Below are 18,397 nucleotides of genomic sequence, written 5' to 3'. Positions count from 1 at the left end.
TCAGTGTCACTGCAGTGCTGAGAATGATCCACCACTCAAATAATACCTGCTCTGTGGTGGTCCTGTCCATTGAAGAACAGCATGAAAGGGGGCTAACAAAGCATGCAGAGTAACAGATGGACTACAGTCAGTAATTGTATAACGTCAAAGTGCTTCTATATGGTAAGTGGAGCTGATAAAATGGACAGTAAGTGTAGAAACAAAGAGGTGGTTTTAAAGTTATGGCTGATCAGTCATGTTTTCGTTACCTTTGTCTTATGGGTTGTGTGCCAATACACAGAAGTCGTCCGGTGCACCAGGCTGTGGTTATAAGCTGTCATAACATGACTTATTAAACAGGTGAAGTCGCTTATGTGCAAGAAAATAGATTTTATTTGTCTTGCATATTAAGCTGAAATGTAATACATACATACTGGATATGATCTGTATTAAAATGGTTTATAAATATTAGAAAAGAGCTGTACAGTTATATACAGTGAGTTAGACTCAGCTTCATTAAATTAAACAATGATTGCTTTGTTAAAATGTTTACCCCTGAATCTGTAGCTAATTATGCATCATTGTTTCCTCAAAGGAAGTAAAACATTGGCAATAAACATTAAGTACCATTATAAGAGTCCTCTTTGTGTAAAATAACTAAAGAATATATCTATTTTTATATACATAGCCCTCTAAGTGGCATAAAATAGCATTGTTGCTAGTTGAGAGTTCCTTTGCAGTTCTCTGCTCCACACAGACAAGGTATTTTCTCATCCTCGATGGGGAATTTATAATCATACATGATCTCTTCGTTGACACCGATCGGCTGGCGAGAATAGATGACTATTTTCTTTTTAGCTTCAACCGTGATGACTTTCGCATAGCAGTTTGGCTGGACATACAACAGAACATCAACATGCAATTAAAAAACAAAGTTAATCCCACATAGTTAAAATATAGTAATTTAAGACATTTCTTATTCAGTGTGGTACCACGATTACAAGGCTAATATTGCTACCAAGTGAGGGAAGTATAAAGTATAAAGCCTTTAGTTTAGCACAGAATCAACACACAGGAAAATATACTGTTTGTTTTTGCTAAATATACTTTACCAAATATATATTATCAGCTGATGAAAGTTTACCATAATTCTGCCTTGTAACTTTGTTCTAAATGTATTCAGTTCTCGTTAACTGAATCATCCCACTTATTTACTACATTTGGTGTAGGGCTAAAATAGTGTTAATCAGAGTCACTTCTTACATTACAGCTGTGGTTGATGAACCGGGCCAGGTTGCCACACTTGGTAGCGTCGATGATGGTGTCCAGGTCGACTCTAAACAGGTAGCTGCTACCGATGCCTTCCTGCTCGTAGCGTCTCTCACGCATATCAGCTATTACCTAGACATTGTTTTTAAACCACAGCAGCTTGAAATCTAGACACAACACTGGGAGTATAAATTAACATATGAAACAACAAATGAACCACTTATGCTAAAATGTAGAATGATTCTTATTAAAGATTTCTAGTTTCCTAAAGTCCAGTGTCTATTTATTTCCGTGGAAGTCAGTCAGCCTGCAATCTGCCTTGCCTGCCTTAATCACTTATAATGTTAGGCTAAGCTTAAATAACAAAAGCAAACAGAAAGTATAGAGTAAATAAGCCATCTAATTTAGCCTTTATAGTGACTGCAAACCATGTCTGCACATATTTGTAGTATCATAAGTGGTATTGTATAAAATCTTAGTTGTAACACTTGAATATTAAGCACTTCCTTCATCTTGAATCTATTGTGTATTTTGGTCAAGTGCAGTCCTTTAAAGGGTGAACATAGCAAAGTTGGCTATTTTTTGCCAATAAAACGTGTGGGTCTAAAATAAATTAGTGCTACACAAGGTCTTGCTTTGCAAATTTAACATGAAATCAATGTAATGTGATGTGTATGAGGTGTGCAAAAGTATGAGGACAACCATCCAAATTATTAGGTTCAAGTGTTTTAGCCACAACCGTTGCTAACAAATAATATAGGAGCAAAAAAGTGCTCAAGGCTTTTACACATGGCCCACAGATCTCACCTGACGGATGCTCTCTCCCACATACTCAATCACCATTTCATCAGCAGCTATTGGCTCTTCTGCAAACAAACCCCACTCATGAATTCGACTCCTGCTGAAGCGCAGCTTCTTCTTACGGTACTGCATTACCAACACAATGAACACACATTACATATTTTACCTACAATAATATAAACTATTTAGCTGTATTGCATATAAAAATAACTTAAAAACCATTTACATTCTGCATTGCTAATAAAATGCAGTTAAAAACTAAAGTGATTCTACATTTAGGCCTGACAGTAATTGACTGTCATTAAACAATTAACTTGTTTTTCCTGATAATTGTATACGCACCCTATGTTTTAATTATACTTTATTACTTACCTATATGCTATATTATATGACCCATTAGAGAGAGTTTACAGCATGCTAGTGTGTTTATGATGAGCACCTTGAGCTGGTTGAACTTGAGCAGGTCACTGTCACAGCTGAAGGAAGACAGCAGGCGGCGCTGTTCAGCCCGAAAATCTGATCCGGACCGGGATGATGATGAGAACTGAGTCTGCGTGTTCTTACACTGTAATTAAATACAGGAATACAAACTAATAACATAAGCCTGTATTAACACTGCATACTGTCAGTTGCTTCAGAATTATAGTCATTATTCAGTAAGCATGCTTGCTATTTATTCCAAGTACTTAGTGCTTTTCCCAGTAAACAATTCCTTATGATGTGCTTCCACGTTCCTGTTCTCAACTAGATGTTGGGGTGGCACGGTGGCTCGGTGGGTAGCACTGTCGCCTCACAGCAAGAAGGTCCTGGGTTCGATCCCCAGGTGGAGCAGTCCGGGTCCTTTCTGTGTGGAGTTTGCATGTTCTCCCCGTGTCTGCGTGGGTTTCCTCCGGTAGCTCCGGTTTCCTTCCACAGTCCAAAGACGTGCAAGTGAGGTGAATTGGAGACACTAAATTGTCCATGACTGTGTTTGATATAAACTTGTGAACTGATGAATCTTGTGTAATGAGTAACTACGGTTCCGGTCATGAATGTAACCAAAGTGTAAAACATGACGTTAAAATCCTAATAAACAAACAAATAAAACAAACTAGATGTTGATTTTCCATCTAGTTGGCCAAACTAACATACATAGATAAAAGTAATCAAGCTAACCAAATAAAATCCACACCCTGGCATGGCAGGTGGACATGATAATGCAATCCGTGCCCCCGCCACGCTACTCAGCAGGTGGGGTGTTGTAATAAGTGAATATGGACAGATTTTGTACCAGTTGTTTATCTCTCACCCGGGTGTCTGTTGTTTCTTCCTCTGAAACTGTGTGACTGTCTTGGAGGTACTGCAATTTGTCCCTCTTGCTGATGATGTAATATCCCTCGGTGCGGGCACATCCTGTCAGGTGATACCGAATGCAGTTCGACTTTGTCGGCCATTCTACAGGAGCACTGCTGGGTGAACTGGAGTCAAGAAATACACACGTTCCTGATTATTACTGTGAGAGAAAATAAAGGACGATGGTGGTGAATGGTGCAATTTCTACAAATGGACTGGGCTAGAATGATCACATTATGAAGAGGTGTGGTTAGGTGTGCTGCAGGGACATCCAACCCTTTAAAGACCTATGTGATTGGTGCAGTCACAATTCATGTGGATATTTTGTATGTTCTATGTGAAACCATTTCTAAATGAAGTACCCTGTAAAGGTTCTAGGATTTTTTCACTGCTTCAAATGCTCCTCAACAAAACTTACTTGTTATATGGTGTTACACAGAACTTGTGATAATTCCAACTAAAGAACAGTTTGTGGTGATAGATGAAAGCATTTTTTTCTAACCTATGGTAAGGGTACCGGACTAGTAATTGAAAGGTTGCTGGTTCAAGCCCCACCACTGCCAGGTTTCCACTCTTGGACCCTTGAGCAAGGACCTAAACCTTCAATTACTTGGATATTGATCACTGAAAGGAATATTCTTGTCTTGTACATACAATTCATGGCAAAGGCTCTGGAACCACAGTGACCCTTATTATGATAAAGAATTAACTTAAGTTAAATGAATAAATGCAAAATATTTAGTTTTCTGTGTGTCAACACGATAGCTGTTTGATTTACCTTCAGTAACCAGCAGTTGTTGCAAACAATGATCAAACCAAGTTCCTCAGGAGCTGTTGCTGTGTGGCACCTACTATATCAGATGGGCCAACCACACCCACAGTTTTTGTTCCATAAAAAAACTCAGTGAAATTTAATGTAAGCCTTGCGTCTGTGCTAAGAGGTTGAACCCAAAAGTGCAATTTTGAGCTGAAGTGGATTTGAAAATATCCCCATGCTTGCAAGTTTTATTTATTACCGCCCCCTGCTTAACCTTAATGTCATATAAACAAGGACAGGAAAAATGGGCTTACACACAACCAACATCAATAAGTAAGCATCTGCAGGCCTACACAGAAAGAAACAATGGTCTAAAAAAGGATATGAGGATGGGGGACCCAATGTGTGCTGGTGAGCCAATCATGGGCATCGTCCTGCTGCAGCATCCTCTCGTAAGAGGCCTTCAGGTGACCGATCTCCTCCATGTTCACACCCTTAGTCCAGACAGCATTGATAAGCAACCTCTCTCTGCGCTTGGAGCGTGGAGTGAATTGACGTGGGCATGATGTCCTGTTTCTGTATGAGTACAGGGCCTTTCGGTGACCTAGTGCCTTCTGGTGAAGCTCAGTCTCTAGTTGGTTGTCCAGGCGATTTTCTAGGCCCTGAAGTGGCTTTTTGGCCTGAACGTCTATTCGCTGTAACTCCCTGCTCAGAGGTACATCTGAGGTGTCTGTTTTGTGCTTGTTTTGGTGCATAAACATCATTCTTCGTTTGTGCTGAAGTCGTTCTCTTTTTTTCCTGAGTTGCAAAACATCTAAACGTTCTAACTGATTCGAGGATAAACTCGGTTGCTGTCGAGGGTGAAATGAGTTTGATGTTTCTGAACCTGAGGAGTCTGAGGAGTGAGGTGACGAGCTGGCGCTATGCACCCAGTAAGGGTGTGAATGTTGCTGCCATCGACCCCTTTGCCGCAGACTCTCCCTTTGATTAAAATTGACCTCACTTTCCTCAGAAAGAGGTGACATAGGGTTTACGTCTCGTCCCGGAGTCCTGGGAATCCCATTTCCTGCATGAGGCGACACGGAAAGAAAGGAAGGCGAAAACGGGCTGTGCATGGCCATCCTGAGTGATGATTTTAAACCCACAGAATGATGAAGCTCCTCTTTGTTTCGGCCTGGAGTTTTGGGTGTCTCCTCATAAGCAGGGTATAGGGGCAGAAGAGGAGGGAATAAGTAGAGAGGAGGAGAAGGATAGTCATGGGCGCCTGTAGGAGAAGGTGGAGGAGGGAGCGGTGAAGCACGAGCAGGAGACAGAACAGGAGTTTCCATCTCTGTCTCAAAACCTCCACCTGGAGTAGGAGGTCGTTCTTCTTCCTCAGACGCAGGGAGTGAGAGTCTGTGTCCGAGTTCGAGTTCGGGGTCGCTATCAGACTGGGAGCCAGTGGGTGTGGGGGGTCTAAGGTTCCCAGAATCCTCCAGTAAATCTGGTCTGTAAATAGGATCCTCCAGTTCTGTTTCTGATTGAGTCTCCAACCCCTCATCTGTGAATATTAAAAAGATACACTTACAAAGACTTTAACACTTTTTGTAATGGCTGTGATTTAGTCTAATGGTTGCAGTCAAACTATCCCTATTTATAGAGGGTAAAGAAATGTCACCAAATATATAGTCAGTAATCAAAATCACTAACCAGGAGGCCATGTCACAAAATGTAAAAATATTCCAGAACTTTCTACAGAAACAAATGAAGTTGTTGTATGAATCCTTTTTGTCAATCATTCAGTCACCAATAAAAATGAATGTCAATACAGTGAAACCTCAATTTAACGGACATTCATTTAACAGATTTCGGATTTAACAGACAAAATCTGGAAAACCAAGAGATGTCCGGTCCAATTGTTTAAAATTCCTTCGAAAAGCGTACCAAGACCAGTAGTTCAGTAATTGCCCACTAGTCAGCGCACGTCTCTCTGTTTACATGAGTGAGAGGCTTTATTTTGTCTGCAGGCTTGCTTCGGTCTCGCCTTTTCTCTGTTTTATGCTTAATTTTTGCAAGTTCTAGTGCTTAGTTCTGCACCAGCGCTGCTCCAGTAGCCACCAGCAGTGTTTTAGACTCCCCATTATACGATCACGGCAAAAATACATCTCCTCCCACACACCCGTACAGTACATTCATTTATTTTCTTATCCGCTTAGGGTCGCGGGGGGGTGCTGGAGCTTATCCCAGCCTTTCAATGGGCAAGGCAAGGCACACAGTAACACCCTGGACGGGACACCAGTCCATCGCAGGGCAGACACACACAACTACACATACACACACTCATTCACTTGTAAGGCAATTCAGTGTCTCCAATTAACGTGACTGCATGTTTTTGGACTGTGGGAGGAAACCGGAGCTCCCAGAGGAAACCCACGCAGACACGGGGAGAACATGCAAACTCCGCACAGAAAGGACCCGGACCGCCCCGCCTAGGGAATGAACCTAGGACCTCCTAGCTGTGAGGCGACAGTGCTAATGGTAATGTCTATCTATTTGCAGGGTTTACATGATATATTTACATCTTTATTTACATTGTTCATTTTACTGTTAATCATATGTGCATGTTTAGCACTTTGTGGACCTTAGTGCTGTGTTTTCGTATATTTTCGCACCTCCTGGAAAAAACCTCACTGTTTCGGACAATCGACCTTTCGGATGAGTGCTCCCCCCTTTTAGTTTTATTTAATCGGGGTTCCACTGTCCTTCCAAGTATCTTGCAAGTGCATGTAAACCTTTACCCATATCATAGCATTCAGTTTCTGGTTGAGTTAGGATTTTATGATTTGTGACCTGTACCTGAGGACGATGCTCTGTAGGATGGTGATGGTGGATACTGCAGCTCTAGTTCTCTGGTTGAAAGCAAAGCTGGGTCTGTTAGGTCTAGTTTGTTGGATAAGTGCTGCTTGACTGGATCCTGACAGCCATAACTGTGCAGAAACACTCGCACCCGCAGCTCCTCCTCTTGACCTGGGTCTACAAAAAATAGAAAAATTAAACCAATCTCTCACTTATTCTTAGTTATTTGGAAAAAAAAACAAATTGGAATAAAATAAGTCATGACTCAATATTTGTGATCAATATTTGGAGTTAATCAAAGGGCTCTCACCCCTGGGAAGACTCAGTAGATCTTCGTCCAGGTCTTCAGCATTAAAAAATGGAGCGGACGGTGTCAGCGGAGGGTCGAGCTCATCCTCCCAGGAGTTCACGGAGAAACCAGCAGGACTGCTAATGATCTGCTCATTTTCACCTTCTTCATCTGATGAGATCCAGATTTCCTCTGGTGCCGTCTGCTCTTCAGCAGCCTCAGAGGACAGAGATTCACCCTCATCTTCATCATCCTCCTCAAAAGTGGATGCAGAGTCTGAAGAGTACTCAGAAGAGTACCGACTCTCATAGGAAGAGCTTAAGTCAGATGTTGGGGAGACTGTGGAGCTGGAATCCACTTCAATGAAGGATAAGGACTCCGGTGATGCTGTGCTGATTACTTCTGAGAAAACGTTAATGAGTTTAGGCTCACATTTAGAAGCGTGTATAACATTCTTTTATTTAATTTTAACCTGACAGTTACCTTGATCTGAGTGACTTTCATCCTGTCTATCAGCTGAGGTCCACTCTTCATTTTTGTCACTCTTATCCTATCATCACAAAAATAAAGAGCTTTTGTAAGCAAAGTTTCTGCCGTTCTGCCCCAGAACTGCTAAAATATATTGAATTGAGTCTTGGTGGATATATGGCCAAATGTATGTGGACACGTCTCCTAATTACTGAGTTCAGGTGTTTCAGCCACACCCACTGCCAACAGGTGTATAAAATCAACTCTAAAAAATCAGTGATATGATTCCAAATTTCTGCCAATCATGTGGATAAAGCCATTTTCTCTTTCAGCATGACTGTACCAATATGCACAAACAGGGTCCATCAAGACAGGTTTAACAAGCTCAAAGTCAGGTGTCTACATACATTTGGTTATAGGGTACTTTTTGTCACTAAATTGCTACTATTCCTACTAAATCATGTGGTGTGTTTAAGGGCAAATCTATCCTAGTGGTTAGGGTACTGGACTAGTAATCATAAGGTCGCTGATTTAAGCCCCACCACTGCCAGGTTGTCACTGTTGGGCCCTTAAGCAAGGCCCTTAACCCTAAATTGCTTAGACTGTATGCTGTCACAGTACTGCAAGTTGCTTTGGTTGAAAGCGTATGGTAAATGCTGAAAATGTAAATGTAATAGCAAGATATCATTTTAAAGTCCTTGTTGCTTATAAGCATGTCAGCTCTAACATTTGTAAGCGTTTTGTACCTGATCATTATTAGAAAGCTCTCGTTCCTTCATGTCTTCATTTTCAGGCCCTGAATTATCCCATTTTCTTAAATTCTGTTCCTCCTCCTTCCCCTCTTCCTCCTTTTCCTCGTCACTGTCGAGTTCCAGAGGCCTGGCATGCCGCCGTTTCACCACAGAGACCTCATGGTCTGTTTTGGGCTCATTTACAGCTTCTTCCTCCGTATACGTCTGCTGCTCTGCTTCTGAACACAACAAGCTGGTAAAATAAGCTACAATAGTCACACCTACAGCAAGTGAACAGTCTATAATGCACTCACCTGTTTCTGCAGAGAGTCTCTGACCAGGTGATAAAGGGCACAACCTTTTGGTCTTTACAGAGTCCTCACTAGAGGGGTCCTTCCGTTTTACCTAAAATATTATTATTATTATTATAACGGTCATTTATTTATATACCAGGAATGTGTCTGGCTACTCAGTTGATACGTAAAAAGGACTATTTAACAATAGATTATTATAATTACTTTTATTACAGACCCCATTCACGGAAAAGTTGGGACATTTGTGTAATGCAATAGAAACAATAATCTGTGATTTATCCTTTATTTATCCTGTGATTAATTCTTTATTTAAGTGAAAAAAATCCACAATAAGCAGGTGAATTGGTACCAATTGAGGGTTTCACAATCGGGTATAAAAGAAGAAAAAATTAGCAAGTAAATTCAGAAATGAATTTTGTATTTGGTATCCTGTGCTTCCCAAATTTAGCTTTAAAACTGTCAGCTTTAGTCTATCATTAGGTTAGTCTCACATGTGCAAACTCCCATCAATCCTCATTATGTAATAAAATGTTATAAACCAGAAAGGTTAGGGCCTTTCATTTGTACCCTTCTTCCAAATTCATAAATGCGAAATAAAATAAAGATCAGGGTTTATTTTAAGTGAAGTAAATGGCTGTTTAGGAGGTACCTTAAATGAAGGAAGTTTAAGAGCAGATCTTAGACCCACACTTAGTCCTGTGCCCAATGTTGTGCCATCTGCCCCCACACTCTCGACAGTCTTCCACTGGTCCAAATCTCTGGGTTTTACAAATTCTTTCTCTTTACTGTCCACAGGCTGAGGATGACCTGTTGATATCTGTAAATATGTACAAATAAAACAATAAACAAAAGCATTTAATTTTAAAGAAGTGAATACATTCATTTTGTTTATAACTACAATTATCACTTCATATAAATCAAGTGTAAACAATTTGCCCCAAATATAGTCAATTACTCAATACGTGTCTAATGTTTCTAAGATCTAATGTACAGACAAAACTAAAAAATCACATAGTTCAAAGGACATATAAGTGCCATCTTGATTTATGCAACACTTTGATAAATTCATTTTTAGAAAACCCAAACTTCTTTCATAATTTTTGTAATAATTAAATGATTATATCTAATATAAACTGTAATTAAAAGAATTATTATACTTTCCCAGAAAGTGAGATAACACTCTCCATTTCACATCTGGTAAACTCACACGTTTTACCTTAGCTGTGCGTTCGTTCTCATTCCACCACTGATCAAACTCCCCAAAAGCGACGACCTCGATCATCCTGCGATGAATATCTTTCTTCACTATTGCCCTGAGCTCAACAGCCACAGCAGCCATCACTCCATCCACTGTGGCTTTGTGGAGTGAAGCGCTCACAGGAACGTAACCCGGAGGAGGCACCGATGAGTCAAACACAGGCACGGGCGGAGGTGGCCATGAAGGAAAAGCTTGATAGGGCAGCGGTGTCGGAGGAGCCAGTATGGGAAAAGGTGTGGGGTAAACGGGTTGGGATTTTCCCTGGGTTATTCTGGTTGGAATGGGAAGGGGTGCAGGAGGGCTAGGAAACCGAGAGGGTCTGTTAACATTGCTAACTGGGACCTTCGGTGGGAGGTAAAAAAGTGAAGGTGGTACTGAGGGATTTGAAGAGGAAGAATTTAGCAAGGATGGAACAGGAGGCAGTAAGGAGGGCGGAGGTCCACAAAGAGGTAAATTTGGAGGCAGAAAACCAGGTGGAGGTAATAAAACAGGAGGAGGGGGCATTTGGAATACAGGAGCAGCACTTTCACTGTGGGGTTCAGGGTCAGTTGGATGAACTAAGGTTTCACCCTCTTGTAGGAACAGCTGAAAAAGATAAAAACGTTATTATTTACATTTTCAGTGTAATGGTCTTTATGACCACAGTCATTATGACCATATGTACACAGCACACAAAACACTATGTGCTTTGCTAAACTCTAAACTCTAAAACAGAGATGCTCATCTAAAAGACAAATAAACATACTGACAAATCTGACCAATTTTGTAACAATCTACATTGGTTAAATGAAATAAACATAATATAATAATATTTAGCTTGTAACAGGATAAAAATTTTGCCAGTTTAAGCAGCATATTAGGTTTGTAACTATGCACCAGCTTTACCGTAGGTGTGTGATAAGATGGATGTGCTGAGCGTGTCGTTAAACACATGTTTGAAATCACAGGTATCCTGGAAGGACCTTTATTGTCTGATTCAGACTCTTCTTGTTCTTCTGCTGAGTCTGGGAGAGGGAAAGGACTCACGTCTTCGATTCCCGACCCAGGCGAGGCCTGCTGATTCAGTGTAGAGCTAAACTGACTGGAACTGCAATTCAGAGAGGCTGACACATCAAGGGGTTCAGAAGAAGGAGGAATGTCTGGAGAAACACGACCCTCAGAATCTAAAATTTCTCCATTCGGGAAAGGATCTGGACTACCCAGAAGCATCTTGATGCGAGAATCCAGGCTGCTTGGAACCGGGTCTGGAGAAGGTGCTGCAATTAAAGGGCTTTTTTCTGGCCCTGGAGAGGAACATTGTTTTGGGGTTTGGGTAACAGATGTGTCCATGGGCACATGAGGAGGAGAATTATACGAGGTGCGAGATGGTTTTATGTGCACAGCATTGTCCACAATCTTCCTGTATGTTTGTTTATGATGTGTACTGACTCTGGGGGAAACTGGTGTAATTGGCTCCTTGACTTTGATTCCTGTAGATGGCCGACTAGGAGTGTTTAAGGCTTTACTAATAAAAGGTGTCACTTTTTGTCCCAAAGCTTCTGTACGTTTCTTGGAAGATATATCCATCTGCGTCTGAGCTGCTGCAGGTCCTAATGGCACTAAATTGTTGCCAGAACGATAATGGGAACTGTTAAATCCTGGTCTGTGCACATAGCGATGTTCAGGCCTGCGGTTATACGCATTCTGATATTTGGCACCCCACACTTGACCCCTGTGCCTACCACGAGGAGTTCTGCCCGTCTGGTGAGACTGGGAGGTAGATACGTTCTGAGCCCCTGGCCTTGTGTTGGGCGTGTGTGGGGTCAGCTGTACCAGGTGAGGATTGCGATACAAGGGCTGAGAATCAGACTGGGTTTTTAATCCGGGTGTATCCGTGTGTATGTGGGTATCTGTTTCATTCCCCCTGCATTGTGGAGGGGTTCCTGGGTTACTGTGAGACACGAAAGACACGGGCGAGGAGTGGGGCGTATCCTGGCAGAAGCTGCTGGGTGTGTCTTGATGCATGCTGGAGTAGGCAGTGTCCATAGACATCGGTGTGGAGACATCAAATGGGGTGGAGCCAAGGAGAAATGAGGATGAGGATAGAGAAGAAGACAACAACCCGTGGGTCAGACGTTTAACCAGTTCATCCTCCTGTGTAAACAAAAGCATCGAATTAGAGATTTAAGAGTAAAAATTAGGATGCAGAAATGATAAACATATACACTAACCGAGCACTTAATTAGGTACACCAGTCTGTTACATACATTCACTGATTATACAGATGAATACAATTCATCAAGGGTATACAATTACTGACTTTAGCTCATATGTTGCTTCATACATTTTATCACCCTTCTGTACCACATTTATTAATTAAAAAGAACATCCACAGGAAACCTTATGTCGTTGATTTATATAATCTCAATATTAATATTTATCAATAGTTTTAGTAAATTCCAAGATAAATAATTTTATACTTCAAGTAATATCCAGTGGCGCAATGGTAAATTAATCAAACCCATTAGTGCTGGGATTCAGGGTTTGAATCCTCAACAACGCTATAGGCCAGTTGTGGGTTTACATACAGTACAGACATGATTTGCAATATTTGGGGGGTGGCCAAGGCACCGCAATAAATTGGCATCCTGTCTCTAGTGGTTAAGAGAAATAAAAAAATTAAGATATAGATGAATATTTTTGAAGGTTTAATCACTCACACAACAATAACAACATGTATTTTTTATTTTAACTGTAAATAGATCAATTCTAATATTCTAATATTGAACAAGCCCTTAGTTCACTGCTGCAGGTCTGTTTGCATCTATGGCTTTTTACACCATATAACAGTTCTATCCAACACATGCCTGACAGCTGCTACTGAGACTAGCACACACACCTGTATGTGGTCTTCTATAACCAGAACGCTCATTTAGATTGTAGATTTTAAAACATTATGGTGTTATTTATGTTTACATGTATCCATCTATTGGACAGATATTAAACTTCATACATTACTCCAGATTCAGTCGGAACAGAATGTCATCATTTATAAAAAAAACTTGGGGATACATGATCTTAAACAGACAATCAGCTTTTAGACATTTAATAATTACTGTTAATGTTGTTAATGTGACATAATTCAGATTTTGTCTAAGCAAACAAACTGAATAAATTGTGATAATAAGAGACAAAATGTGTATGTGCATTTCAGGGGTCTTAAAAGCAGTTTTTTATTTGAACTGTAGTTTCAACTTGTTTGTTTTCAATTTATCTGAACATGAGTTCCAGGTCCACAGTTACTGGCTGATTCATTCATGAGTGAATGAAGGTTCATCATGTTTATATCTGGTCTACATTATTAAAATAAGAGTCTGATTCTGACAGTAATGTACTGAATAAACTGTGGCGTGACCTAAACAGTTTAAAACTTGAAGAAATGTTAACATATATAACAATATAAGCAATTCTATACATTAAAGCATATGTTTTAAATGAAAAAGATTTCTATGTTATGACCCCTTTAAGAGTCAGGACATTAACAACCACCTCATTTCACTTCATGCAAATAAAACATTTTCCAGAACGTAAGAGATTACATACAAATTCTGTTTGCCCAAAGTAAAAAGCGCAGCATTAATCCAGAGCTTGTTGTTAGCTGTTTGTGCAAGTCACACTCACAGTAAGAGAGTCTGAAGTGTAGGATGGTGACTGTGGTCTCCAGGCCTCGTCCCCTAAAGGAAAGGTGAAGGGCGTGTAAAGCCCACTTACAAGCAGCTGGAAATATCTCGTCCTCTTCTCTCCTGGAAACAGAAAAGCATAAAAGCATCATGTCAGCATTACCTGCAAAGCATGCAAATACTCTGTGCAGGTTGTGTTAGGATATCAATACTACAATACAACTATCAATTAAAAAATGTAAAATTACCTTTAGGGTCCAACTCTACGTGAATGGTGATTCCCATAACTGATGTGTTGTGAAGTTTCTGCACGACCTCATTGGTGGCTCGGACACTTTCAAATATGACTTTGGCTAATCCTAAATGTTTTTTGTTTACAGGATTGTACAAAACCTCCAAGTGTTGAACCTCTCCAAACTTTCTGCACATGTCCATTAAGAAACCAGATTTGATGTTGTCGTTTAACCTGGCGAACGTCACCTCTTTTGGTGGACCAACATAATTCTCATCAATCTAGAAAGAGATGTATTGATAAATACAACAATAATAAACCAAAGATTATTCAGATAACATGATGCACATTAGAAATGAGTGTGTTGCTGTTACCTTGAACTTGGGGACTGGCAGATCTGTCTCTTTGAATTTGATCCAAATGCGAGCAAATCTTGGGTCTTTGACTTCTGGTGGAAAAACGTCTGCATTCTGTAAAAGAAAAAATATTAAAATACAGGCTTATATTATTCAACCCTCTGGAAAAATATTTAGTCTACATAAGTCAGGATACAGTTATTGTTAATATAGTTTTTTTCTGAACTGTCAGGGTGATTTAAAGATAGTTTAATCAACAGAAATACCACCAACGAGTAGCACCTGTTAAAAATGAAATGGCCTCAGGTCCCTCCAATCCACATAGGGCTTTACACAACACTGATATACAGACCCTACACACTTGATTTGACTGCACAGAGGAGCCAAGATTGGGTCCAAAATTTCTTACTAATAAAATTAACTACATTATATGGCCAAGAATATGTGGACACCTGACCATGAGATCCCAGTTGGCACCCCGTTCATGGCTACAAAAGCCTCTACTTTTCTAAGAAAGCTTTTCAGAATATTTTGAAGTATGTCACTGGGAATTTGTAACTGTTAAATCAAAACAGCATTATTAAGGTGGGGCACATATGTGGAATGAGAAGGCCTGGCTTGTAATTAGTCTTCCAATTCATCCCATTAGTGATCAGTGTTTTTGAAGTCCAGCCTTTGTTGCCACAAAGTTAAAAGCTCATGATTTATTTTATTTCATTGTAATTAAACATCTTTTAACAGTTGATGTGGCTGAAACACCTGAACTTTAATAGTTGTTAATGTCTCACTACTAAGAGTCTTAATATCTACTTTCTTAAAAGTATTAATCCACTGGTACAAGATCCTGTAACATTACATGTGTTTACAATGGATTGGCACCCTGTCCAAGATGTATTCCTCGTGGCCAGTGTTTTCGGGTGGCACTGAACCCACTGCAACCCTGAAGCAGTTATTGAAGATAAACAGGTGAATATTGAAGATAAAAGATAAATAAATCATTCTATTATATGTGTAATCCTAAGCATCATTTATCAGAATTCAATGCCTGCTTACATACACACCTATTCATGCATTTAAATCTACTTAAGGGCAGTTTACAGGAGAGACCTAAATGCAGTTTTCGGGAGCACGTACAAAATGCATCACAAAGACTGAAGGCCAGGATCAAACCCAGGTTACTTGGGCCCTGAAGCTACAAAATACTCACAATACCTGCTGTGTCACAGAGCCACTGCTGGTCTATAGTATAAGTGTAAATATCTAACTCTAACTCAATGTAGGGGCTTTTTAGAACCCTAGAGATTGTGAGACTGAAGGAAGCTTGGGTGAATTCTCACTTTTCTTCTGGGATAATCTAATGAGTAGGAAGCCACCGCTGGCAAGAACTTGCGAATTCAGACCCTTCAGACATTTCCATTAGAAATTTGAGTACGTTTTCACTTTGAGAAGTCATCAGCATGAATACAGAATGATCACATCATTAACATCAGACAGACAGTGAGAGTGCCCAGCACAAACTTACAGGTACGCTGAAATGCAGTCCATCATAGCGGTAGAGCTTTTCTTTCCCACCATTCAACACTGGATCCACAATCAGTTTGTAGCTGCTCCAGATCGGCGCTCTGTCTTCTACAGAAATAAACATTACTGTAACATTAATTCTCTATTCAAGTACATTTCAATACAATGCTGAAGACTCTGAACCTGAATTTAAGGTATGTGTTAATACACTTATAATTACTATTATACTCATTATGCCTAAAATTATGTGGACACCCTGTGTGTACATGATTCCAAATTTGTTGCAACAGCTTGATAAAGGCCATTACTTGTTCCAGCATGACTGGGCCCCATATGTCAAGCGAGGTGAGGAAAGACATTGTTTAATGAGTTTGGTGTGAAGGAATTAGCCTACCACTAGCCATAGCCTAGTGGTTAAGGTATGCTTCAAGTCCCACCACTGCCAGGTTGCTGCTGTTGGGTCCTTGAGCAAGGCCCTTAATTCTCAGTTTTTCAGACTGTAACTGTACTGAAAGTCGCTTTGGATAGGCATCTGCTAATTGTGGAAAATGTAAATGTGAGGAAGTCCAATGGCCTAAACCCCACTGAACATCTTCGGGACCCAAATCAATGCCCATGGTTTTAGAATGTGCTGTCAAGTTCAGTAATATTAGCAACTGCTTCTCTTGTTTTTAATTAAAAGAGACATGGCTTTCATATCCCGTTTTCATTTAGGCAATAAACATATGTGTCCACTGGTCATTTAATGTGTAATGTTTTTAAATATTAAATATTTAGAATTTGTAACACATAACAACACATGTTTTTTTTACAGTCTTGGTAAGCACTGGAGTTGTTTGTGGTTTATTTTGTATTATATTTTTAATTAGAGGAGTTAAATATGTGAATAATAAGTATAGGAGAAAACAGAGCGGATAATTTAGAAGCAGCTGGAACACAGTTGTCAAACAGACTTTAAATCATTCATGGGCTTTCAAGGTTAGCATGCTATAAGGGAGCCCTTAAACTTTGGCTCCAAAGTTGGCACCTTTAAGTTTGACAGAGCATGTGAGCAGAAAAAAGCACTAGCTATGGCATTGTTCTTGCACTGCAGCCTCTAATTCTATATGTATAATATAGGATTAAAATGCATCGTTTGCCAGACCTGTTTTGGTGGCAGTTTTTCCTCTCAGCATAAGGAGTAAAAGTTGCAGTCAAACTAGCCCTATTTATATGGGCAAAGGGAATTCACCAGCTGTAGTCAATCATAATGAATTGTGTGGAGTTAGGAGTTTACATAAGGTAACATACGAAGTTAACATAAGAAACATGGTGCCAAAATAACAGTATTTATTTACAGAAAATGAGGCATGAATGTTACTTGCAGCTGTATGTAAACTTGTGACCTGACAGGTAGATAGTATAGACTCAATAGGCTCATCCTATTAATTTAAGATGTCTTTAATGTAGAATATATTTCCTATTAACAGCATGATAAAGAACATGAATGTGGTGGATTCTGTAAAGCCCAAATATCAATATTGGTTAATAACACGAGTGTTTATGTTGTATTATAGCAGAAAATAAACGGCAGCCATGTTAGATGGACTATTGCTGGTAGTCTGAGCATCATTACTCACCGTTATCTTCCTGTTCCTCCCTCTGTACGCTTTCGCACATCATTAGTACTCATTGTACACTCCTGTTCACTCTCTCTCCTTATTCAAAATAAATAAACTCTTACACTATAAACACCTAAACACACATATATACACGTTTAATATTGTTGTTTTTCTCCTTCATTGTACTGCCGAGCTTCTCCCGAGAGACCGAACCCATCACAACAGGTGGGAGTTACCTGTGGCCCCGCCCCGCATCATACAGGTGCCCTAACCAGCGGTTGCTATGTGGATATGGTTGCCAGATCAAAATTAAACCCTCCTCATTCATTCAAAAATCAATAAATAAATACAGTGGTACCTTGTAACTCGACGTCCTCTAAACTCAAAATTTTTGAAACTGAATGCCCTTTGTCAAGAAATTTGTATCATAAACTCAACGTGTTCGGATAAAAAAATTTTTAAAATTTAAATTCAAATTAACAGTGAACTGCCGCTTTGTTCAGCGCTTGGCTTGAGCAGTGCAGTAAGTAACTCATCAAAGTGCGAATATGAGACGAATCTGCGTTTGTGTGAAATAACAGTCAAGCTCCACCAGTGGCGTAACTACAGGGGGGGCAGGTGCACTGGGGCCCATGGCGGGTGGGGGTGGGGGGGGGGGGTTGTTTCCTACACAACATGAACTCAACCACCCACCTCATTGCCCCCCCCCCCCCCCCATTGGGTGCACGTATTATGCATGTACAGTATAATACGTGCATAATTGACTATATATATATATATATATATATATATATACAATACTTTAATACATATAGGTGTAGTTCAATGATATAAAATCTAAAGCATAATAATAATTATAATTATGATAATGATCCATAATATAGTATAGGACAACATTGGTACAAACTGAGTGAGGTACACAAGAGTCAGATGCAGAGAAAGATGTGTACTCTTTAAGACACAGTATTACCAGCAGATGGCGACAAAGGTCAAAT

The 18,397-nt window shown here is 40.0% G+C and overlaps 1 protein-coding gene across 1 annotated transcript; it reads right to left on the bottom strand.

The window, feature by feature from the left end:
• Positions 1-594: 594 nt before the first annotated feature.
• setd1bb (SET domain containing 1B, histone lysine methyltransferase b) lies at positions 595-17,460 on the bottom strand. Its single transcript, XM_062998188.1, has 19 exons — positions 17,421-17,460; positions 15,803-15,909; positions 14,299-14,394; positions 13,941-14,205; positions 13,694-13,815; positions 10,919-12,166; positions 9,992-10,618; positions 9,425-9,592; positions 8,776-8,866; positions 8,477-8,700; positions 7,746-7,812; positions 7,284-7,664; positions 6,974-7,150; positions 4,522-5,678; positions 3,338-3,511; positions 2,489-2,614; positions 2,056-2,175; positions 1,243-1,380; positions 595-871 (listed from the first exon to the last, which is right to left on the bottom strand). Exons 1-19 carry the CDS (start codon positions 17,458-17,460, stop codon positions 698-700), a joined length of 5,502 nt encoding a protein of 1,833 aa, XP_062854258.1. The 3' UTR covers positions 595-697.
• Positions 17,461-18,397: the final 937 nt, after the last annotated feature.

This window comes from Trichomycterus rosablanca, chromosome 7, assembly GCF_030014385.1.
Source record: "Trichomycterus rosablanca isolate fTriRos1 chromosome 7, fTriRos1.hap1, whole genome shotgun sequence".
Classification (NCBI taxonomy): Eukaryota; Metazoa; Chordata; class Actinopteri; order Siluriformes; family Trichomycteridae; genus Trichomycterus; species Trichomycterus rosablanca.
The sequence above is the reverse complement of the archived record's forward strand: the minus strand, read 5'-3'. Positions and strand labels throughout refer to the sequence as shown.

Excerpts from the sequence above, each read along its gene's own strand:
- setd1bb (XM_062998188.1), bottom strand. The coding sequence starts at position 17,460 with ATGTGCGAAAGCGTACAGAGGGAGGAACAGGAAGATAACG. Across the intron at positions 5,679-6,973 it reads CTACAGAGCATCGTCCTCAG|ATGAGGGGTTGGAGACTCAA; the intron begins GTACAGGTCACA and ends TAATATTCACAG. Across the intron at positions 2,176-2,488 it reads TCAAGTTCAACCAGCTCAAG|TACCGTAAGAAGAAGCTGCG; the intron begins GTGCTCATCATA and ends TTGGTAATGCAG.